Source organism: Rhineura floridana, chromosome 1 (assembly GCF_030035675.1).
Source record: "Rhineura floridana isolate rRhiFlo1 chromosome 1, rRhiFlo1.hap2, whole genome shotgun sequence".
Classification (NCBI taxonomy): domain Eukaryota; kingdom Metazoa; phylum Chordata; class Lepidosauria; order Squamata; family Rhineuridae; genus Rhineura; species Rhineura floridana.
This window is the reverse complement of record NC_084480.1, coordinates 97796943-97822775: the sequence shown is the minus strand read 5'-3', so window position 1 is coordinate 97822775 and position 25833 is coordinate 97796943. Positions and strand designations below refer to the sequence as shown.

Sequence of the window (25833 nt, the reverse complement as noted above, 5' to 3'; positions counted from 1 at the left end):
ACCACTCCAGTTAAGGAAAGGTGGGCATGGTCAATCAAAAACAGAGCATACCTAGAAATTTGCTAGAATATATTTCACCTCCCACTGTTTGTGCAAAGTGAGACACTCGTTATGTCCATTGGAAACTATTCTGCAAAATAGTCAGTGCCATTATTCCATAATTGTTTTTGGAGCTTTCTTAGTGTTGCATTGTGTTGCTGTATCTCACATATTCACAGAAACAGAAGAAAAGAAAATGATTTACTATAGGAAATTTCACTAAAATTGCAAAGTAAATCAAACATATTTAAAATGACCATCTGAACTATATCGTCTTGATATTGTTAATTCCTCCCTGTACCCCCACAGCGAGTGGCTCAGGGGTTACGTGCCCCACCACCTGTGCAGCTGTGGGCAAGCTGCATAGTCCCAAGGAGCCCAGTTGCCCCCCAGTTGCGGACAAGGAAGGGGCTGGCTTGTGCAGCTGTGGCAAGCTGAGGAGGCCCTAGCCAGCTGGGGATCACTAGCCTCAGAGGGAGGCAAAGGTAAACCCCCTCTGAATACCGCTTACCATGAAATTCTTATTCATAGGGTTGCCATAAGTCGGGATCAACCTGAAGGCAGTCCATTTCCATTTTCATGCTAAAAGAAGATCAGCACAGCATATGTTTTGTTTCTGTTATTTCAGCTGATTGCAGGTGTTGCCACCACTCACCATATGCTCAGAGGCACGTTACCAAATTCTTCCAAGCCACACAGCAAGTGGATTGAACTGTGAAAGACCAACCCAAATTGTGTTTGCATTTTGACAAATTTGTCAGGCAGTACAATATCTCAGAGAGAAGGTCAGGTCTCCTGCTCCCATGGTGCATTTGCTATAGCTGTCCAATTTCCCTGCTTTTTAAAGTATGATAGAAATATCTGTTGGCTATAGGTACCTTATTAAACCGCAAGGGTTTTTGCCTATTAGTGAATTTTTCTGCTTTTTAATATGGGAGATAAGAAATGGGATCCTGTGCAAGCTTGCTGACAATGGATTGCTTATTGAGTTCAGTGGGATTTACTCCCCTGCAATCCTGCTTAGTATAGATGAAATTGACCACAGGGGGTGGGGAGGGGAGGAGGAGGAGGGAGGTGAAGAAGGACAGAGTGGAGGAGGGGGATGGGATCAGGCAGAAGGGGAAGGGGGGAGGAGGGCAGGTTTGATTATATGGGATTTACTCCTGTGCAATCATGGTTAGGATAGGTGAAACTGATCATGGAGGAGGAGGAGGGGAAGGGGAGAGGTAGTTCCCCAACTCTTTGGAACAGATTATTGGAAGGGTGTGGGGTGCGTGGGGGGAGGGGAAAAGTACCATTGTGCTAGTGATAATCCTTGCACTATCACCCCTGGGTTTTTTCAGTGTACCTTATGCAAGCTTTTACTAAGGCAATGAGTCCTGAATCAGTAGCTCCAGTCCAGCTTATATCGACGCTTGACAGGTTATGGCAAAAGGCACTTGCGTGAAATAGAACTCTGTCCCCTCTAAAGCCAGGACCACTGCAGCTGTTTATGTTCAGTTCCTGAGTGCAGAAGAAACAAAATGAAATTGGAACTGCAGCTTCACAAAAAGAAATTTTTTTAAGCATGGGCATGAGGGGCAGTGCTGAAGGACGGAGGCAGAATTGGCAAAAAATATCTGCCTCCCCATTCTGCTGATTGATCCAGTGGAAGATTCCAAGTGCCTTCCATCAGTGGAAGGACCCCAACCGATACCACCCACTGTGTTTTCTAAAGCACATTTTCCTTCTAATTAGGTTCTAGGCAAAGTTTTTATAAAATTATGTGTATCTTTCCTTTCTTCCATCATGGAACGCAAGGCTCCCAACAGTCTTTCTCCCACACAGGGACTGATTGGCTCTGCACTTGTTTAGCTTCAACAAGTTGGCTGAATCATGTGCCTTCAGACCACACCCTTGTAAAAACTGATAGATGTGGAAGATCCATGAAGGTTATCTATACTACCACTACACTAATTTCAGCCTCAAATTTAAGTTAATATCTTCTCAACAAATTTTCAACACTTTACATGGCTTTTCAGAGATCACAGAAAATAAAGTAACCTTGTCAGTCTGGATATCAAATGGTTCTGTCCTGTTCTGGTTCTGTCATGCCTCATTAAGATGTTTTCACCATAGGCACATACAAAAGCACCCCTTGCCCTCATTTGAGCTAACAATAAATTATTCTTATATCAATAGGGAAAATACTATAGGCAAAAAGTCTTTTTTAAAAAAACTGGAATCCATCCAATCAGGAAGTAAGTCATCATTCTATTATTATTATTATTATTATTATTATTATTATTATTATTATATCCTTTTCTTCCTCCCAGCAGGAGAGCAGGGCAGCATTTCCATTTGTTTTTATTGTAGCTGGAATCTTGCTTATGTTTCAATAGGCAGCTTGAAGTCTACTGACTTTACTATCAGTGATGACCTATTAATGAAGGACATTAGGTTCTCATTGGGCTCTAACTCTTAATTGCCAAGCCAATATTCATAAAACGTTGCAGTCCTCATGCTTGAGATGTGCATGATTACAAATGGTTCTATTTATAAACATTTGGACCATGTTATTAAACGTCTACAACATGACCAATATAAAGTTACAACTTTAAAAATGCATTATAGAAAATATCCATATTGCACTTTGCGCACATAAAAAAATCAATAAATGAATTTTGCCATGCATTTTTTATAATCTCTCAGGTGTACCTAAATCAGTTTTGCCATATCAGCAATCCTCCATATTATGAGAATCCCTTATTTGAGGCATAGGAATTTATGATCATGCGACTTGCTCACCACTAAAATTTCTTTACCAGTTACAGTAAGTTCCAGATTGACTTCACCCAAACGTCTGAGCAAAATTAAGCAGCTGAGGAAACAGCTCCAGACTTTAAGACCACAATCCTAAAGGGGGGCAGGGGGGCAGAGAGAGAAGTGAAGATGATTCAAGCACTATATCCAATGCCCTGCCAGGCTTGTGCCAGCAGAGCAGAAGTAAGAGCAGTTCAGTAGTCTTGCACTCCTGTCCTTTTAAGTTTCTTTTTTTTTGTTAATGACTTCCCAGGAGGGAAAATTTATTACATCAGCTGCAGGGCCAGCATAGTTTCCTCCCTGGTTTGGGGCATGTCAGGGGAGTGGGAAGACTATGGTTCCATTCTTCAAATTTGCCACCAGCATGCCAACATTGGTTTGGCAAGGATGCAGTTTGCAGACACTGCCACAGCAGGAAGGAGACGTCCAACACTGTACCTTTCCCTCTGCCCTTGAATGGGAGATCTAATGCTTCCTATGGGACACCATTCCAAGGACCATAGGATTACAGGGCCAGATGTTTTGTTTTTTCAGTGTTCTCTCATTATGAAACCCGAAGATTCTATTCAATGGAAAATCAAGAAAATCTGTTATATCAGTATGAAATTTGGCATGGAGACTATTTTACGACATAATCTGGCCAAAGGTCAATAAAATCTTAAGAAAAATGGATGGTATAACAGTTTAATGAAAATATATCCTGTGGACTACGAAACAAGAGACCCCCCCAAAAAACATTTAATTAACCGATTAGCAGTGCAAACCCATACATGTCTACTCAGAAGTAAGCCCAATTAAGCTCAATGGTGTGGTGTAGTGGTTAAGGTGTTGGACTATGACTTGGGAGACCAGGGTTTGAATCCCCACGCAGCCATGAAGCTCACTGGGTGACCTTGGGCCAGTCACTGCATCTCAGCCTCAGAGGAAGGCAATGGTAAAACCCCCTCTGAATACCGCTTACCAAGAGTCCCCAATTCATAGGGTCGCCCATAAGTCGGAATCGACTTGAAGGCAGTCCTTTTTTTTCTTCCAAGTGAAAATTGGATTGCAGCCTAGATTATTCATCACAAGACATCCCTGATTAAACAAGCAACACTAAAAATGTGCCTACTTCAACAAAGGCATGCACCATTTAAAAATAAAGGAATAATGTTTCTCTTTAAAACTACTATATTAATGCATATGCAGACTCATGCAGATTTGATTAATTAGCCTTTTTTTAATTCAGTGAGACAGTTAATTACTACTATTCTTGTATTTGGTTTAAGACCGACAAAATAACATCTAATAATGATTTTCCTTAAGGGATTGGGGTGCTGTGAGGGGGAATTTACGTTGTTTCTGAAATGTACCTTGTCAGTGTTTTGCCTAGTTACAGTCAGTGGTTGGCAGGGCCAAAGACAAAAAGTAAGCTGAGCAATGGATGCAATTCTTACCTTTGCATATTCCAGCCACACAAAAGCCAGAGGTTTCTACCCACACAACTCTCCATCCAGGTAAGCAAAAGGCATTATCACAGTTCAAGAACACATTCCAACTAGCCAAAAGCACTTGAAGAAAGTATGAAGCAGGGCCGGTGGGGGGTCTGGTCTGGGGTGTGGGAGATGTGCCCTGGGGAGAGTCCCAAGCGCCAGATAATAAGGCATGGAGGCCACATTTGGCCCCCAGGTATGAGGGTCCCCATCCCTGATCTATATAAATTAGAAAATACCTATTTTTGTCAAAGATGACTAAAACATATTGTTAAAGTAAAGGACTTAATTCAGACAACATGGCCAACAACATACTTTAGGTAATAATGTATTTCTATTCATTAATCTGAAAAGTGCGGTAAAGAGCATTATGATGAATAGATTCTCAAACAACATTTCTATTATCATCAATTTGATTGAGTTATTTCCCACAGGCTTATGTGTTGGAGGGGGCACAGCTCAGCAGTAGAGCACAAGCTTTGCATGCAGGAGGTCCCAGGTTCAATCCTTGGCATTTCCATTTTGAACAAAGGAGCAGGGAGCAGGTGATAGGAAAGGCCTCTGCCTCAGACCCTGGCGAGTTGCTGCCAGTCAGTCAATCGGAGTAGTCAGTACCGCCTAGGTGGATTGATGGCCTGACCTAGAATAAGGCAGCTTCATCTGTCCAATAAAACAGCATGGCTACTAAAATCACTCCACAGTTTCGATATGGAACTGATGAGAACAAAATGGTCCAATAGTGGTCTTCTGGAGATCACCACTTTTCTACTCGTACATTATGCATTTGTTATTCTCCATCCATAGGGACAATACAAAAGGTCCTATAAAGCAAGCCCAGTGAGGGGTGTGGTCTGGATAGGAAGTGTGTCTTGGGAGATAGTCCCTAGGGCCAGATAAGGAGGCCTTACGGAAAAGGCCTTAGTGGGTTTATGTTTTTCTGCTATGGTTATATGAAGCATGCAAAGAAAGGGGACTAGCAAAAAAGTAAAAAAGGATTAGATCTTATTTAATTATTATTAAAGAATTTTGCATTCTTAATTTTCAAGGAAATAATTGTCTATAAAAAAGATCAGCTGAACACCTATTCTTTCAGGTAGGCAGCTGTTCCCCACATTAATGCCTATCTCACTGTCCTAATTATGTACTGGAAAAACAGGTTGTTTAAAAAGAAGTGACATAGAAATGGGAGTCTTTTTATATATATATATATATAAAAGTTAATCAATACAAGTTTGAATTTTTTATTTAATGTATGTGTCAGCTATGCCAGAGTCTGTAAGTAACTTATAAAACATAAAAGGTTTCAAATACATAATTTACTTATCTTAAAACACTATCAACCAAACTCCCACACCACACAAAGCTACAATTAAAATGTACCATACTCAACTGTATGAATTACTCAATTCATTATAATCTTGGAATATATATTTTACTAAATTCTTATGAAGAGCTTACATAATGTTATATGGCTTTATGAGCTCCCTCTTGTGGTCCCTTTTAATTATCTTCCTCAATTTCTCTCTTAAAATATAGAAAATATTCAAAAGATAATTGAATTCATTCAATAAATAACACAATCTTCTTGATTATTCAAAAACTGAACAATACATTAATTGTTCATTAATCTGTAGACATAAAGCACCCCACACATCCCACTATGATGGAGTTGTTTAAAATCTCTGAAATTAATTTAGATCAGTACCACCTATCCTCCTTCTGGGATGCTACTTCTAAACTCATTATAAGATGTCCTGTTCCTTCAACCACTCTGTCTCTTGGCTTCCCTATTCCCACCCCCATCTTCCAGTTCTAAGCTGGCCTACCTGCCTGCCAAGTGCCTCTGACTCTGTGTCCTTTTCTGCAGATAGCACAGAGTCCTTTGGCTTCAGCTTGTATCAAGATTTGTTCAGACAAACCTGTCTTTTTCATTCACTATTGTTTGGACCCTTCTCCCACGGAAATTAGTGTTTTTATGAACATTCCATGGGCCAGTAACACATACAAGCAATAAGAAACAGTTGAAATCTTATCTTAGTCATAGGCAGACAAAAATGTGTTCTTTCTGTAGCTTGTTTCAGTATACAAAGTGCTTTACAATTTTTATCTAACTTCACAATGTTAAAGGTGTCATGCACTACGGCCACCAAAGAGGCCATCTGTGCAGTCCTAGGACCCAATACCCCACCCCGGGCAATTGATCCTGGCAAAATACCGCCCCTTGCCAAGGCTGTGCAATCCAACACCAACCCTGCAATGTAGGTAAGCTGCCACCATCCCTTAAACTGGTTAGCCACTCTGAGTCAGGGGAAACCCAGAGTCCAGAAATTGTTCTGCCAGGGATTCCAAAAGACAAGAGCCGAACAGGCACTCCTCATCCAGGAGCCCCAGGCAACCCCAATATACAGTGGTCAATGGTCAAGGTACAAGATTCAGAGCCAAATTTCCCCTCCTGCAAAGAACACGCATGGGTAAATAAGAAGTAGCTTTATTTGAATAAAATACAAGTGCACAATTAATAGCAACAAAACAGTTCCTTAAAACCCATACCCAAAGCACGGACTAGGTACAATACAAACAGAGAGTTCAGACCAAACCAAAATAACAAAACTAACTAACCTATTCTACTTACTGAAGAGGTAGTTGTTGCAAAGTCTCACTTCTCCCCAGAGAGGCATAGTTTGGGTAGTGAAAGGCAGTGGAACCCCACTCAGGTAACCCAGGGGAACAAAGGATATAGGTTTCACCCCCTATACTTAAGGAAAAGACCCTAGAAACAGACCATACTAATTTAGCCAATCGGGGGCTTTCTTGTGAGGTAATGCTTCTTGAGGCTTCTCCAGTCTTTGCACCTAACCATCCCCATCCTCCCCTCTGTTCTCAGGCCAGTTTGACCTTGGTACCAGGCTCTCATCAGATAAACAGGTGCCTCTTCACAGGCCTCCTAATTAACTGCTGCTGAGAAAAGAAACTAGGATTTTCCCACTCACTCAGAGGTCCATCTCTGCACAAGATGAAATAATAGAATAGTAGAGTTGGAAGGGGCCTGTAATGTGAGTAGGAACTCAAGTGAATTAGAAATAGTTGTATGAGGGAATCAGCTGGGGGGTGGGACCAGCAGGAAAATGAAAGAAGAGCTCTCTGTCTGGGTTAGGACATTACAGCTCTTGATTCTGCAGCAACACACTGTTAAGTAAAGTTTGTTCCTTCTAACCAGTATTTGTAGTTCATTTCAAATCTTGTAAATATTACAGGACCTATAAGGTCATCAAGTCCAACCCCCTGCTCCATGCAGGAATCCAAATCAAAGCATTCCCAACAGATGGCTGTCCAGCTGCCTCTTGAATGCCTCCAGTGTCGGACAGCCCACTACCTCTCTAGGTAATTGGTTCCATTGTCGTATGGCTCTAACAGTTAGGAAGTTTTTCCAAAGAATCCCCACAATTCTTTGCATAAGAGCCATGTTACAAGCAACCATTCTGAACCATTTTGACAAGTCAAAAGGCAGCTAAGTTGAGAAATATGCAAGGGCACCAACAATTCAGCAGGAATTTTTAACCTGGATCTCCAAACAACCAAACCCAATTTTCTATCCATCTTAAAAATCATATGACTTCTCGGTGCAGGATACACTTACTTGGGGATAAATCCAATTGATATAATAAAGGTTAAGTTGTACTGAATCACAGCATTACGCAGTCACACTTTTAAAAAAGTCATTTTACATGTCATAAAAATGTTTTTAAAAAGACATTTTACATTTTCGTAGGAAACCTCATTCTTAGTGACCAGTAAATTGAAAGAAACTGAGATATAATTACCCTAATCCTTATGGACACAAAAGTCTTATTCAAGCATTCATCTGTGCATGAGAGGGCTTAAAGCAGAAAGAAGAGCAACAGTGTATATACAACCCCATCCCTAATATCTCCACGTAAGGCCTTCATGCATTCAATGTGAAGGTCTGAAGAAGGCTTCTACATGTGTTTGTCTGAATGCGCATAGAAGCCTCTCTGTGGTCAGAAAACATGGTAAGGCAGAACTCTTGACTGCACATGAATAGGGCTAAATGTGTTGGAAGTGGGGCAAGAGCAACTCCTGTTTTGTTCTTTTGTTCATGTTCCAGAAAGGAGATAGAGTTAGGGTCTTCCAGATGGCTAGGCTTGATGCCTGTGATGCTCTGACTGACTTCCTTCCATTGTTAGACTGATATGCTTAGGAAAGCTTATCTGCCCCTTCTCCTTCCGCCCTTTCCCTTCTCTCTTCTCCGACTGTCCAAAAGAGAGGAGACACCTTTGTCTCTGGTCTCTCCCTCCTGAGCCATGAGGGCAACTCCCAAACCTGGGCATTGCACCTCCAACTTAGTTAGTTAGTTAGAACTAGGTATGCCTTTCCTATCTACTATGTATTTCTATAAATAAACTAGCTTTTCTTATTTTACTAAGTCTTAGGTCTCAGTGATCTCAATGCAGGGTAAAAGCCTGCTTTCTTAGGTAAACGCACACACGCATCTCAGCTCGTTGACAATCTCTTCTAATATCTATACAAATTTACATAACAAAATGTACTCCTCACCTTTGTGCTGAATGCATAAAGGTCTGAAGAGGGGCCTGTGCACATGGGGATCTTGGAGGTCAGGACCTGCATGCCCATCTATCCTCTCCCCACTTTAGGTCCTCGAGTGTTTTTTAGACAGACACCTGCATATGGCTAAATTGCGATGCAAAACATTATTCAGAATTCCAGGCGCTAACACCAGAAAGTTGAGACCTCCTTTGCTGCCACTGCACTTAAAACATTTGCCCACAAATAATGTAGCACAAAATATGGCTTCTCTCGTTATTTGCCTTCTCAAGTGAGGTTCCAGGATGTGGTTTTGTTTTTCTAATTGAATTAGTAAATATTTTACAGGAGATAAACTTCAGTGTTGCTGAATACTTTTGCTTTCTTTGATGTAACTCCTGAATATGCTGGAATATGCAAAGTGTCTTGAGCAGTATGCAAAGTACCTTGAGCAGAATCTTTTGTCCTATTGCCAAACTTCTGTAAACTAGAACTACTTATTGCATGTAAGGGTGCCACTTTTTGCAACTGTGTGTATAGTATTTAACAAGCAGTACAAAATACACACACATACACACATTTGTTCAATACATGCAGGCCTGTGTAAGTGCAGAATCTGAGATTGGGTGCAAGCGTTGATACCCAAAGTTCTTTAATTTTTGTTTAATTTTTAAAAAGATTCTAGCACTTATGGCTGAATTCTATGGGATATACTTTTTTGGAGCTGGCTTTAGGACTACAGCCTAAATTAATGTTATATGTTAATGAAAGATATAGTTCCTCTTTTCTGTGCACGGGATCTGAATTACCTTGGGGCATAATTTTATTGTTGGGGTAGGGGGATGTTTTAGGATTTTATTGCGATTCAGATTTGTTTATTCGTATCTAGTCATAATTTGTTTTAGTGCAGTGGTTCGCAAACTTTTTTCCCCATAGACCACTTGAAAATTGCTGAGGGTCTTGGCAGACTACTTTGTGATTTTTCTGCCAGTTGTAGCAATTGTAATTCCATAGAATTCAAACTGTAATATAATTCATTAATAGGCAAAAAAACCTTGCGGTTAAAGAACTTACCTATGGCCCACAGATATTTCTATCAAACTTTAAAAAGCAGAGAAATTGGGTAACTATAGTGAATACACCAGGGGAGCAGGAGACCTGACCTCCTCTCTGACATATTGTACTGCCCTACAAATTTGTCAAAATGCAAACAATCTGGGTTGGTCCTTGACAGTCCAATCCACTTCTGTGTAGCTTGGAAGAATTTGGTAACGTGCCTCTGAGCATGATGAAACACCTGCCACCTCCCAAGATGGGGAATTACATTTTTATATGTTTGTTGGTGTTCTTCTTACTTAACACAGGAAAGAAGCAAAGTAAGAAGAACACCAACAAACATATAAAAATGTAATTCCCCATCTTTGGAGGTGGCAGGTGTTTCATCATGCTCAGAGGCACGTTACCAAATTCTCCCAAGCTACACAGGAAGTGGATTGAACTGTGAAAGACTAACCCAAATTGTGTTTGCATTTTGACAAATTTGTAGGGCAGTCCAATATCTCAGAAAGGAGGTCAGGTCTCCTGCTCCCCTGGTGCATTCACTATAGCTGCCCAATTTCCCTGCTTTTAAAAGTTTGATAGAAACATCTGTGGGCTATAGGTAAGTTCTTTAATCGCAAGGGATTTTTTGCCTAATAGTGAATTTCTCTGCTTTTTAATCTGGGTGGTAAGAAATGGGATCCTGTGCAAGTTTGCTGAGAATGGATTGCTTATTTGAATGCTTATTGAGTTCAGTGGGATCTACTCCCCTGCAATCATGCTTCAGATAGGTAAAACTGACCACAGGAGATGGAGAGGGGAAGAAGGGCAGAGGGGAGGGGGAGGAAGGGCAAAGGGGAAGAGGAGAATGGGAGGAAGAGGGGAGGTTTGATCATTTGCATGCTTATTGAGTTTAGTGAATATTGAGTTTATTCCCGTGCAATCATGGTTAGGATAGGTAAAACTGACCATAGGGGAGGAGAGGGAAGGAGGAAGAGAGGGGAGAGGGGAGGGGAGGGGCAAAAGGAAGGTGATGGGAAGGAGAAAAGGAGGGCAGGTTTGACCATTTGCATGCTTATTGAGTTCAGTGGGGTTTACTCCCATGCAATCATGCTTAGGATAGGTAAAACTGACCATGGGAGAGGAGGAGGAGGAGGAGGAGGAGGAGGAAGGAGGGGATTGGAAGGGGATGGGGAAGGGGAGAGAGAGGGGAGGGGAGGGGATAGGAGAGGAGGGATGGTTTGATTATCTGCATGCTTTTTGAATTCAATGAGATTTACTCTCGTGTAATCATGCTTAAGAAAGGTAAAACTGACCATGGGGGAGGAGGAGGGGAAGGGGAGAGGAGAGGGGAAGGAGAGGATTGGAAGGGGAAAAGGAAGGGGGAGGGAAGGGACAAGAGGGAGGAGATAGGAGGGAGGAGGAGAGGAGGACAGGTTTGATTATATGCATGCTTTTTGAGTTCAATGGGATTTACTCCTGTGCAATCATGCTTAAGATAGGTAAAAGTGATCATGGGGGAGGAGGGAGGAGAGGAGAGGGGGAGGAAGGGATTGGAAGGGGAGAAGAGAGGGGAAGGGAGGGGCAAGGAAGGGGGGAAGGGGTAAGAAGGAGTGAAGGGGCAAGAGGGAGGAGGAGGGGAGGGCAGGTTTGATCATTTGCAGGCTTTTTGAGTTCAGTGGGATTTACTCCTGTGCAATCATGCTTAGGAGAGGGGAAACTAACCTCAGGAGGGGAGGAGGGGAAGGAAGGAAGGGGGAGGAGAGGAGATTGAGTGGGTGGGCACTGGGCAGAGGGGAAGCCCTTTTCCTTTCCACAAGGAAAACATTGTGAACAGTATCATTGTTTTTCAGGGTTTCCCCCACCTTTTTATTCTATGGCAGTCACATGTAGCCTCCCACCCAAATTTAAACCAAAGTTGTCACTGGTCATATCCACACCAGACCTTTATTTCACTTTAGACAGTCATGGCTTCTCCCAAAGAATCCTGGGAAGTGTAGTTAGTGAAGGGTGCTGAGAGTTGCTAGGAGTTGCCTTGTTCCCCTCACAGAGCTTCAGTCAGAGCAGCTGACTGTTAAGCCACTTTGGGCACTGGAGCTCTGTCAGGGGAATAGGAGTCTCATCTCAGCACCATTCACAAACTACATTTCCCTGGATTCTTTGGGGGAAGCCATGACTGTCTAAAGTGAAAATTTCTGGTGTGGGTGTGGTCCCCTGATTAGCGAAGCAGCTGTGAGTCTGGCTTTTAGAACACTGACAGTTGGTTCTTATTGAGCATGCCCAGGTTTATCATTGACTTCAATGCTAAATTTCATAAATCAATTAAAAATCAGCTAGGCATTTTAAAAACATTTAAACTGCAGAAGATGAAGGTCAGAGTATGGGGCAAGGTCAGCAATAGGATTACAGATACTCTGTGAACATGGCTGATTTTTAATTAATTTCAGCAAATTATGAGAACTCTGACAAAGTTGAAAAGGTGTCTGTTTTTTCTCTCTCATTTTACACTTTGAACTCACTATTCTCTCTGACTGTTTTGTGTATCACCATGGAAATTTAGGGGATTGTTAAACCAGCGTTTCTGAGTTCAGAGCTATAAGGTTTGTGAGGTTTTGTTTTGAAATGAGATTATGGGAAGCATCAGAATGGCACGGGGGTTATTTTCAATTTAACATTGCAGAATGCAAAAAATCCATGCCGGCTGTAGTATACAGCCACTGTTGTGGCTGTACAATAAAATACAATACAATTAATAAAAGAAGGAATAAAAATATAACTAAAGATCTATATAAATATTTAATGTGATGGGTGTGTCATCTCCCATCTTCAACTGCAAATCCATAAACATGCCACCAACTACCTGATTGAAGCTCAAGGACCACTGGTAGTCCACAGACCATAGTTTGGGAATTCCTGCTTTACTGGATTCCACTTTTTCACTGAAGCCTTCACTGTGGCTCATAATAGTCAATTAAATGCAATGAATACATTAAGAGGCATATACTTAAAACCCAGCTCAGCTGGTGCAGAAGTAGGCAACTTGTATTTTCTTCACCTGCCTGCCTCCCTTCCATTCTCTCTTCTGGATTTTCCCACAGAAATTTTATTTATTAAATGTATACCCCACTTTTCCTTCCAAAAGCACCAAGGGCAGCAAACTCATCAGTGATAAGACAATACAATTAAAAAAAATGGTTGAAACGTAAGGCAGTTGATGTTAAATAGCCCTGTGGTGGTGAAGAGGGCAGTCTGTCACGGCCCCTGAATCCAGCAGCAATCCAGACAGAAGAGCTGGAGGCTGCAGAGGCACCAGATAAGGGGCCAGATCAAGTTCAGGGCTTGGAGGCAGCGTTGGGAGAACAGGGGACCATTACAACAGAGGAATGTCTCAGACAAGCAGAGACAGGACCACACCTTCACAGGCACCTTCCCCTGAGCCTGAGGAACTACATGCCTCCCACCACACTTCATCAGGCCAGCGGCATATGGGATAGGGTTACCATCATTTTGACATTTCAAAAAGAGTACATTTGGCTTCGATAAGTGAAAAGTAAGAGTATGCTGTTGCACCATCTCAAAAAGAGTACATGTACTCTTAAAAGAGTTCGGTTGGTAACCCTAATAGGGGAGCACACCAGGGGGGAGACTATGGAACGCAGGAGTGCCTTTCTTCAGGCCAGAGGGCTGGCCCTTTAAGGCTCTGTCATTCTCTATGAGGGGATGGAGCCTAGAGGAGGTAGTCTGGTAACAAAGGCCTCACTCTGCTCCCAACTTGTTGGAGCAAATTGCTCATTCAGAGTTATCTGTGATCCTGCAACTTCTGGCCAGTCTCACCTCCAGCCTTGCCTTGACTTCAGCCTCATCCTGCCTTGTCCCCTTCTCCATGGGCTCCAGCAACAGACCAGAACATAACATAGTCTAGCTGGACCAAGCACAAGAATGTGATGTCTATGGTACATTGTCCTGATTATCTACCCAGCTACCTACACATACCCTACAGTGTTCATCTCACCATGCAGACAAGCCACTGCCACATGAACAGAGATTTTTATACTAAAATGCTTCCTAGAAAGGACCAGCTATTCAAAGCTACATTTGAAAATTGTATCTACACGAGAAGTGGAGAACCTGCAGCCCTCCAGATGTTGTTGGACTCCATTAACCCCAGCCAGCCTGGCCAATTGTTGGGGATGATGCAAGTTGTAGTTCAGCAACATCGGAAGGACCTCAGGTTCCCAACCCTCGATCTATACAATATAGATTATTAACTGTAATGGGGTTTTGTTATGTTCACATAGAAGGACAGAGTCCACGGTCTTAATAAAATGCTAATAAATAACATGCAAATAAATAAATAATACCTATTAATTAAAGTCTTCTGACAATTACAAAAACCAAACCAAGTTTCTACTAAAATGCAACACTACCTTGAGCGACCTTTCACAGTGCTGAAAGAACTGTCTTAATCCCACATCAGTAATTTTCCAGGAATCATCATGGCAATGATCAAGAGTGAAACGCTGGGGATGGCGATTCCCTAAGTGGATCAACCAGTCATCATTCAAGCAGTGGCAGTTTGTAAGCTGGATCGCCTTCCCTAGGGATAGAGAAGTCACTTTGCATAATCTGCAGATTGGTGTTTATACACAAACATATTATTTAAACAAACAATAAAAATATTGAAGCAGCCCAGATCCTTGACCAGAAAATGAAAAATAAAGACAAGTCAAGAGGTAACTAGGCCTAGAAGAATATTGTGTTCTTAGAATAAGAACAGCACTTGCTGTTTATTCAAGTAGCCCCCAGCCCCAAATTCTATTAATCCTACCTATTTATTAACATCAGTTTGGCAAATGCATAATCACATTATACATTCAGAAGCATAACCCCTTAGCCTGATCTATTGTGTTTTGTTTTATTTATTTATTATTACATTTACATCCCACCCTTCCTCCCAAAGGGAGCTCAAGATGGCAAACAGATGATAAAGCATTAAAAACATATTTAAAACAAAACACCTTAAAAATATCTTAAAAAACAATTCCAATACAGATGCAAACTGGGATAAGGTATCTACTGAAAAGGCTTGTTGAAAGAGGAAGGGTTCAGTAGGCGCCAGAAAGACAACAGAGATGATGCCTGTCTAATATTGAAGGGGAGTTAATTCTAAAGGGTAGGGGTAGGTGCCATAACACTAAAAGTCCCCTCTCCATATTGTGCAAAATGGATTTCCTGATAAGATGGTATTTGCAGGAGGCGCTTGTCAGGACCCCTCCCATGGGCACTGCCTTGTCACGGTCCCACCTCAGGGTCCTGGTCTCTTAACTGTTCTCTCACTGGCTCTTGCAAAAATCTCTCAAGATCCCATTGGTAGGCACCACCACCGGACACTCCCTGTAAAACAATATTGCCTTGAGACTGTGCCTTCGTCTCCTCCTGGCTTATTGCTGTGTTGTGTCTGGGTGCACTTACAGGCCTCAACCCCCCTGTATCTTTGTGTCTATAAAGATTACAGCCCTGGGTTGCTCTGGATACCTCATGATGTTACCCTATCTCTTCACCACTGCCACCATTCATACTGTTTCCCAACCTTAGTATATGCCTTGCTAACCCTTCTGGTCTGTGAAAGCCCAGCCAAAGATCAGGTGTTCTGGTAAACCAAGAACTATTTATTTATATACACAGGGAATAACAAGATTACTTAAAGGTTTAGTCAACAAGTGTGTGGTTTCATAAGATGTGTTGCTCTTTATGTTTCTTAGTCATCAATAACCTGCCTCACTACCCACCTAATCCAATCCACCCAACAACCCACACCAAAACTAACCAACCCTCCAGAACCCTCAGAACCCACCGACCACTGTCATCCTCTCATATATACCTTCAGACACTCAAATGCTCAGCCAATCATCATACAACATTCTTCAACATTCCAACCCATGTACTCCCCCCTCTCACTCAGTCTACTTACCACATATACTCTAATAAACCCAGACTTACCATATTTACAGTATTATATATACAGGAACATCACAGCACTCACCTGTAGAGTACAGTGATTGACAGAAGACCTCTTTAAAAGTTGTGCAGGGGGAAGGGAGAATTCCACTCTGTGGTTTTTCTCATTACAGGGTTGCAAGAACACCTGCACTTGGCTGACTTTCTCTTCTCCTAAAGATACAGAATCAGTCTCAGGCCCTGAACCTGGCAACCCTAATAAGGGGTGACACCATCTTTCAGGTATCCTGGGCCTAAGCTACATAGGGCTTTATACTCCAAAACCAGCATCTTGAACTTAGCCCAGCAGCTAATCATCAGCCAGTGCCATTCTTTCAGCAGCAGGGCAATATGTTGGCAATATCATGCCCTAGTTTGCAATTACACTGCTGTGTTCTGTATGAGCTGCGCCTTCCAGACCAACCTCAAGGACAGCCCCACATAGAGCATATTACACTAATCTACCCTGGAGGTTACCAGTACATGGATGACCATGGTCATGGAGTACATAGATTCAAGCTGGTTTTAAAACCTGAAGACAGCTTATCACAATGCCAAAGGTTACGCCAAAGATCTGGGTTCATGATGCAGATACGCAGATAATATAGAGCTGTGTGAAGAGCTTTTCGAATTGTGGAGCAGTGTGGAGAGTCACACTCTGCCCTATGGATATCCTGGCCCTTCACATGGGACACAGTCTTAAGATGGGAGGTCAAAAAGTGACACGGCATGAAAGGAGACCATCTCAATCCCATGAGATTCATTATTTAGTCATAAACCGTCTGAGCCACCTTCCAGTATAAAAAACAGATAAAACCAATGAAAATATAGTTAAAAACCACAACATTTACCACAATCCATACCTATCATAGAAACCTAACAGAAAACGACACTTGGGAGAGAGGAAAACAAAGTCTCTAGCCGGGAAAGAAATTCAAGTAAATGCTATTTATATACAATAGACAGCAGTGTAACAGCAATATGTATTTTTTTATAATAAAAAGATATATCCTACCCCAGAAAAATGCCACTATGATGAAACCAAGGAGCACAAGAGGACTGAAGACTTCATGGCATAAACAATATGAAACATATCAAACAAACATGGAAAGTCCACTGGCATTAGGGAAGAGAGAGAGATTCCCACCTAACTCTTACTTCCCAAAGCAATATGCAAACCAAAACGCAGTTATCCTTCAAAATGTCTCTGAATTTTGCAATGCAATTCTCAAAACAAAAATGTGTATTAAAATGTGTATTAAAATGTGTACATTAGGGCAAAATGTGCATAACAACGCATATATTACTCAATGCATTATATTAGGGAAATTGTTTGCAAAAATGTGTATATTTGGCAAAATTGCATACAAACATTTCTTTTAGGAGAAATACAAACTGAAATGCTGGCAAACTTCTATGAGAACTTTTTAAAGGCCAACTGATGTAGAACTGTGGTGAACTGAATTTAAGATTAGAAAAATGAGAAACAGAAAGAAACTAGAACTGACCATTTCCTACCTCCTTCCTACTGTTACGTTATCATAATATGATAGTAATAAGGGTAGTAAAACGTTTTTTTTTGTTAGGTTACACTGCAGCTTTTACAATTCTTCTGTTTTTGGATGTTATGTCTTATATTATTGTTTTATTGTAAACAACCCTGAAATTTATTTGATGCAGGGTGTTATACACATTTTTAAATTATCTAGATACATAAATAAAAATAGTACTGTACCTATACTGTGACTCCACAGAGACGCAGAAGTGTCCAAATAACACAACGGTTACCTTTGTTTCCAACTTAACAAACGTAATTCTGGTTCCCTAAGACTTGTTGCGCACATGGCTAGGTCTCACCTTGTATGAAGAATAGCTGGCCGTCAGTCATGCCCAGTTTCATTCCTAGAATCAGATCGTGCTGTTCAGCTTTCTTGTCTCAGCTTCCTCCATGGCCAGCAGAACAAAGCAGAGCAGAGCTGCTGATGTCAGCTAATTAGTTCTGCACTGCTTGACTCTGCATGCAAGATCCAGCTTATTAGCTCTAACATTTATAAACCTATTACTATCCCTACAAGAAAAATAAGAATTTGAAATCTGTATGTATATATTCACACAGCCCCAGGCTTGTAAATGCCACAGCATTCCTGCTAAATATGGTCATGACAGTAGCCAAGGATGAATTAGTCTCTAAGCCCTCCTCTGCCCCCTCGGGGGGGGGGGGGATACCTTTTAATTCTCAGTTGAAAAGAATCTTGTCTCCAGCAGTTTACCACAGCTGAGACCTCTTTTATGTTTCCCTGGCCTCTTCCTTGTGTTTTAAGGATGCAGTTCCTCCCTATCTGATTCCATCTGGATATGTTAAGGTACAGGTGACTGACTTGCAGCTCCCACATGTGTTGTGGCCAAGGAAGGATCAAGCTGAAAGACACAAGCCTTAGCATCCTAACATGGCAGGGGGAAGATTAAAAAATGAAACTGCTTCAGCATAGCAAAAAAGTCATTTGATTCCCACTGTCAGCAAAATTATGGGAAGAAATTCTCAAGAACCGAGTAAGTCACTCAGACGTATTTGCAAGAAAAATGCTCTCTTTGAAGGATTTGACTTTCCTCAATGCATGCAGTTATCATCACTCACTAGCATACATCATAACAGAATTAGCTGTTTAGGTAAATTTTAAAGAGTGGCTAAGAAACAATGTGTATGGGGGGTAGGGTTGCCAGGTTCAGGGCCTGAGACTGCAACCAAGAGGTCTTCTGTATCTTTAAAAGTGGTGCAGGGGGAAGGGAGAATTCTACCTTGCGGTTTTTCCCATTACAGGGTTGCAAGAACACCTGCACTTGGCTGACTTTCTCTTCTTCTAAAGATACAGGATCAGTCTCAGGCCAGGAACCTGGCAACCCTAAGGGGTGGGTGGGAAGGTAACAAAAATTTGTAGACAATCACTACTTTTTCTGCATTTTTATAAACCTGTATATTGGTTCCCAATACTAGCTATTCACCTGCCAGAGCTGCACTGCATTTTGTGTCTATTTATTTAAATACAGACAAAGGTATTCTATATATGCATAAGCAAGCTGAATAGTTTGTAAATCCATGTGCTCATGCATGGGTATGGATTGGTACAGAGAAAAATGGTTTGGAAATAAACAATTTGAGATTAAATTGCTTCCTGTATACTTGATTGTCAGGACCCCAGAAGGGAGCCTTGAATCTGGGCCTTTTCAAGATATGGAAAAAAGCTTTGTTTTCTTGGCAATAGCCTCTCCCTTGCAGATCATGTGCCTTTCTCACCCCAAAAACCCTCAACAGCTCTTAATTTATCCATCCCTAACCTTCTTAATGTGTTATTGACCACAGTACCATATGTAAACTCCCCCATTCATATAACAAAGGGAAGCCTGCCAGATCTGGATCCACTGAAGTTATTACATTTTGATATCACCCTTCCTCCAAGAAGCTCTTAAATGGTGTACATGGTCCTTTACTGCCCTCATTATATCCTCACAACAACCATGTGAAATAGGTGAGGCTGGAATGACTGGCTCAAGTTTACCCAGCAAGCTTCATTGCAGAACTGGAATTTGAGCTCAGGTCTCTCTGTACCTAGTTCAGCACCTTAACTACTTTACCACACTGGCTCAGGAAGCATGTTTAAGCTTAGCCTCTAGGATGGTCTTGTGTCCTCCTTTACAGTCCTCTATCTGAAGGGTTGTGTGGTCCAAATCCATTTAAAGATAAAGAACCATAAGAAGGGAGAGCAGGGGCTTTGAAGCCCATCAGCAATCAGGAGCTGGACAGGTACATTACTATACACATTTATGAAAAAAATATGAAAAAAATGTGTGCTCTCTTTTGAAAATATGAGATCTTTTCTGATATTTCATTCTTCACTTTTTCTTTTTTGTGGTGTGTAAAATGGCCACCCTAATGACTTCTTCCACTCATGCTGCAAAGCCCTCAGCCAGGGAGGGGTACAACAGAACAACAGTGAAATGCTGATGTTTCTTTACAGCAGAAGTGGCTAACCTGTGGCCCTCCAGATGTTGCTGGACAACAACTCCAATGATCCCTGACTACTGGCTAGGGCTGATATGCTGATAAGACTCCCAGCAACACATAGAGGGCCATAGGTTAATCAACTCTCCTCTACACTACAGTAAGCAAAAATAGATACAGCAGTCTAAATAAGGATAATAGCACAACTGCTCCTAATGAATATGTACAAAGAAACAAATCTCAAAATACACACTGCTTGAATGAACAACCTTCTATGAGAACCAGACCCTGAACCATTTTTAGGGCTAGTAGTCATACACCTCCTTACATTTAAAAATGTTTTATTTACGGGTGGAGTTTTGCTTGGCACAAAGTGTTCACAAGCCAAGAGTTCTTTCAAAGCAAAGTCATCTGATAGAAACTGTGCAAACAAAGCTGTTAGTGACTTAACAGTTCAGCTTTTCCAAAACAAGAAAGAGACACAGATGCTAAAAGATGGTGGGGGGGGGGGGAGTAGGGTTGCCCGGTTCAAGGCCTGAGACTGATCCTGTGTCTTTAGGAGAAGAGAAAGTCAGCCAAGTACAAGTGTTCTTGCAACCCTGTAATGGGAAAGACCACAAGGTGGAATTCTCCCTCCCCCCTGCACAACTTTTAAAGATACAAAAGACCTCTTGGAGGCTGGGGCTGGCAACCAAGAGGTCTTCTGTATCTTTAAAAATTGTGCAGGGGGAAGGGGAAATTCCACCTTGTGATTTTTCCTATTACAGGGTTGCAAGAACACCTGCACTTGGCTGACTTTCTTTTCTTCTAAAGATACAGGATCAGTCTCAGGGATTGAACCTGGCAACCCTAGGGGGGAGGTATTCTCTGCAGTCCAGCCTTAATGTCGCAGTCTTAATTTAACACTGGAGACATTCTATTGTTTCCCTGACCAAAATGCTGAGGGTGATCTTGAGATGAAAAATAAAATTAAGGAAGCATCCAAACTAGGAAATGTTGTAAGAATGGCTGACTTCAACTACTCTGACATAGACTGTGTTCCAGAGAGGACAAAGAGGTAAAATTTCCATGGAACCGACCAGATGGACAACACTCCTGGACTTAATCATAAATGGTGCCCAAAACCTGGTGTGAGATGTAAGTGTTGTCAAACTGATTGGTATCAGTGATGCATAGTGATATTAAATTAACCAAATATGTAAATGGCCAATTGCCAAGAAAATCCAACATGGTCACATTTTACTTCAAAAGAGGATACCTCCCCAAAATGAGAGGACTGGTAAAAAGGAAGCTGAAAGGCAAAGGCCAAACGGTCAAATCACCCCACAATGTTTGGAAGTTGTTTAAAAACACAATATTGGAAGCTCAACTGGAGTGTATACCACAGATCAGGAAAGGTACCACCAGGGCCAACAGGATACTGGTGTGGTTAACAAGCAGTCAAAAAATGTTGAAGATTCAGGACAGACAAAAGCACTTCTTCACACAGCGCATACTTAAACTATGGAATTCATTCCCACAAGAGGTAGTGATGGCCACCAACTTGAATGGCTTTTTAAAAGGATTAGATAAATCCATGGAAGAAAAGGCTATCAATGGCTATTTGCCATTCAGAATTTGTTATGCAAGCTTCAGTTATTAGACAGAATTATGAGAGAGAGAGCATTATTTTGTGTAACGTAATCTGAACACTATGGTGAAAACAATGGATTTTTGGAAGGGAAGGCTCAGAGAGTATTCCCAGCTTCACTTCACCCTCTTTGGTTTGTGCCAATCATATGGCTTAAAAGCTATTTCCTTATTTCCTGCTTCTGGATCATTATTTCCTTCAGTTTTCTTCCCATAAAGTTTAGAACCTTGTTTGCAACACCAGCTATGCAGAAAGCATTTACTTAGAAAATCAAATCAAAGAAAAGTGGGGCAAACCTGACAGTATCCAAAGCACTGGGAAGTTCACACCAAAAAGTCAATGAACTCTGCCTTATCTGTCCTCCAGGAAAGTAAACTTATCTTGTTTGGTTTATTTGCTGAACTTCATAAGTTCTGCCATCCCACCTCTACTGAAACTTTTGCCATAACCTCGGTCCTTTCTCTCCGATTGCAAGCTAATTCAACAACAAAACAGACCAGAACCTTCCTGTAAAGAAAAAAAGTCAGACACAACATTGTCCTTGGTTGTTACAAGCAAACACACAACACAAAGAGAGAGACGTTAGCTTCTAGAATATTTACGCAGCATTAGTGAAATGCAGCACTTGGCTGTCTCTAATTGCTCACCTTTGTTTGTCCAAGGTGTTAAGTATTTGCTTTGGAATTAACTGTGGGAATATGACACAAGCTTAGATGTACCTGCCTACAACAGGTGACCTTCAGTTTGCTTTCCTCTCTAGTCACAGTCCTAAACAGGTTCCTTTTCTTAGAAATTCACTTGCAGGAGCTGGTCCACTTAAAAGCATTCTTTCAGTGGTTACAGGAGCAGGAACATTAAACCAACAATTAATTCTCTTTTTTGTTTGTTTGTTTAAGGAAAGATGGTAAAATGAAAGGAAATCTTTATCTGTTGAAAACTTGCATGCCCCCTTCATCCTCCAAAGATAAGAAACCATGGATCTCAGCTATACCTGTATGCAGAAGCAGCTCTCTTTCAGTTGTAATTCTTCTCATTCATTTATCACAAAATGTATTACTTTTATAGATATTTAAAAACCTGGAAAAAATGCAGATTGGAGAAAAAAGTTTGTTTGTTCACCCCTTCCATGTCTAAACTAACACCAAACACTGCTTTACACAAACTTTTTTATCTTTTTGTAAATATTCGAAAAGGCAGGGATGGACAAATTGGGTTTCTCTCAGTTTCTGATTTTTCAAATGTTAAGGTCAGTTCTCCACATTTCTACAGCAATCTGTGATTTTAAAAAAAAAATCACAAAATTCATCAGCATTAGTGCAAATTCTCCTAATATATGCATGCAGTTTTAACTGATATAATGCCTTTCTGAGTGTTATTTTAACAAATATATGCATTTTTGTACACATTGCATGGGTGGAGAACTGCACCACAAAATTCAGAAAAGTGCAAATTTGGAAGGATAATTGTATTGAGGTTCAAGTATTCATTCAAGAAGTGTACTAGGTAGTTTCTCAATAAAATGTAAACAGAATCATATTTCTCCCCCATCCCTTGTCAAGTGTAATAATAAGATGCAAGCATTAGTATCCCTGTTATTGGTGTTATTACTGAGATGCGACCAGTCTAACTTCCAGCACAACTTTAGTCATGTCTATTCCGAAGAAAGAACCATTTAATTCAACGGGAATAACTCCCAGTTAAGTGGGCATAGGATTGCAACCTTAATGATGCAGTCTCAAGTTTTATCCCATGGAGGTGGAATCATTCTAGAAGTAATGACCAGATACACAAATTCTTACTGAAACAATAAAAAGGAATGTTTGATAGTGAAGTGAAGGAATTGTTGAAGTGAAGGAATTGGGCTTAAAGTGAGTTATCACCAATTTAAACAAGACCTCTATACCTGTTTTCAATGTCCTGCCCGAACCCACTGAAGTCAGACATAAACACAGAGGTGTGCTTTTCTTTAGCAGATTTAATAGAAAGTCTCAGTTCAGAACACTTCATGAATCAGCTTACAGATTACACTGAATTCAGCATCTTTACTAGGAATAACTAGGCGCAACTATACTATGGTAAGATATTGTTGCAGCAGTCACATCCCCTCACCATGCTTAAGTAAGGATGGGTGGGCACCCTCATTGCGGGAACTGCGTGTCACTGTTGAGAATGCTTGCACACAAACTTTCCCCCTCAAGGGGCCATGAGCGCGCATTGAATTTGCTGGTGTAACTGCCTCTGTGTACAAGGTGAGGGCAGCTGCTCTGCCTCAGCAAGATCCTCCCCATCAGAGGGAGGGGGTGACACTGTGGTGGTGGTGAAGCGGGCATTGGAAGGAGGTGAATGTTGGGCAGAGAGGCAACTGCCTGACTGGGTTGAGCCTCCTCACGGCTAACCAGAGCTATGGGGCTGGAGCTGTGTGGAGTTCCTCTTTAAGACCACTTTGAGTTAGCTGAGAGTAATGGCCAGCTGAAGGGATGTAGCTCATTAAAAAGAGGTGGGAAGCATAGTGAATTATGTCTAGGTCTAGGTATACTCATTATGCTTGTTTTACTTGTACTTAGAATAACATTTTTTTTTATTACCTACTTCTTGTCTCACTTCTTGGACACAACAAGATGTCACTGTCCATGGCGTGAGTGCTTTCAGAATCCAGGGCACCTGTAGGCTCATTACCGGAACCATCATACCATTCAAACTCCTCCTCCTCCTTCTCACCACTTCACCCCCTTTCTGCGGGGCTCACAACATCATCCCCCCCTTCATGCCAACCCTCCCCCCACCCCAGAGGCTTGGGTTTACCAGGTTAGCGTTCATGACATTCTCTCACCAAATCTGGCGCATGGACGTCCGGCACTGCCTCCCAGGATCTTTCCTCCAGTCTGAATCCCTTCCAGAGAAGTAGGAGTGCAGTGTCCCTTGGCGCTGATGGGAGTTGAGAATTTGCTCTACCTCACATTCCTCCTGGCAGTCAACAAGTATAGAGGCAGGTGGTGATTTGGGTTCCCGGTATGGATGCAGAGGCTCCTCATGGGTTAACAACAAACAGTAGAATACTGGGTGGATTTTCATGGAGGCAGGTAAGCATAAGCGGTACACTGTCAGGCTGATCTGTGTCTCTTCTTCAATGAGCCCCACCTGCTGAGCTTCTAATTTATGGCAGGAAGCAGTCATTGGCAAGTAAGATGTGGAAAGGCACACTCTATTCCCCACCTGTATTTGAGGACCAGTTTGGCGGTGCTGGTCAGTGACCCGCTTGTAGGCAGCCTTGGCCCTCGCTAGTTGCTCTTGTACTATCTTGAACATATTCTGCCGTCGCAGAGACAGCCAGAGTGGGGGTAGGATTGTGAAAGGTACAAGGGTGGCAGCCATAATTGGTGAAAAAAGGAGTGTGTTGGGTAGATGCATGCACTAAACTGTTGTAGGCAAACTCCATGAGAGGTAACAGGGACACCCAGTTGTCCTGCTGATAATTGACATAGTAGCGAAGGTGCTGTTTCAGGGTGGCATTAACCTTCTCTGTCTGCCCATCCATCTGGGGATGGTGTGAAGAAGATAGCCATACCTTAATCTGTAGCAGCTGCAACACGGCACACCAAAAATGGGCGGTGAACTGGGGTCCCTGGTCCGAGACCAGGCTTGTTGGGATACCACGTGCCTGGAAAATGTGTTTGATAAATAGTTGAGCATTCTCTTTTGCAGATGGTGAGCTGGCACATGAGATGAAATGGGCCATTTTACTGAAGGTATGAACTACCACCGGAATGGTAGTATGTCCCTGGGAAGGTGGTAGATCCATGATAAAGTCCAGTTTCACCATTCTCCAAGGCCCTTCAGGCATAGGTGGAGGGTCTAACAGCCCGGCTGGTTACCCAGGGGCATGCTTGACTCTCATGCAAGTTATACAAGACTGTTCATATTTCTTGATGTCATGCTTTATTTTGGGCCACCAAAATCCTCATGTGACCACCTGCAGAATCTTAAACACTCCAAAGTGTTAGCTGGTTGCTTAGCCTAAAGTTGCAATTTATCTCCTAATTGATATCTTGGAAGACTAAACATCTATTTTACTTGGTTCCTAACTGCTCTTACATCTCCTAGAGACCTTGGAGTTCTATTTTATACACTTATAGACCCTCATATAGACTTACTCGATATATTGTTGATCTGGATGTGTGCAGAAAAAAGCACCACTGGATGAGAGAACTGCCGTCACGAGCAATATACCCTGTGAGTAGATAACTTATTCTCTAACGAAACTTTATCCTCAAACGGTGAACGAAAATATTTATTAT

General features: G+C 41.7%; 1 protein-coding gene across 6 annotated transcripts in view; it reads right to left on the bottom strand.

The window, feature by feature from the left end:
* The window catches only part of LOC133385023 (F-box/LRR-repeat protein 2-like), a 113766-nt gene that overhangs the window by 52686 nt on the left and 35247 nt on the right, over positions 1-25833 (bottom strand). For all 6 annotated transcript variants that reach the window (XR_009762758.1, XM_061627204.1, XM_061627170.1 and 3 more), the window contains 2 exons: positions 14342-14511; positions 1388-1542 (listed from right to left, as the gene is read on the bottom strand). Coding sequence is in view for 5 of the 6 variants with exons in the window: in XM_061627204.1 (XP_061483188.1) it covers positions 1388-1542; positions 14342-14511 (325 nt within the window). In the remaining variant the exon portion in view is untranslated. The remainder of the gene's footprint in view (positions 1-1387; positions 1543-14341; positions 14512-25833) is intronic.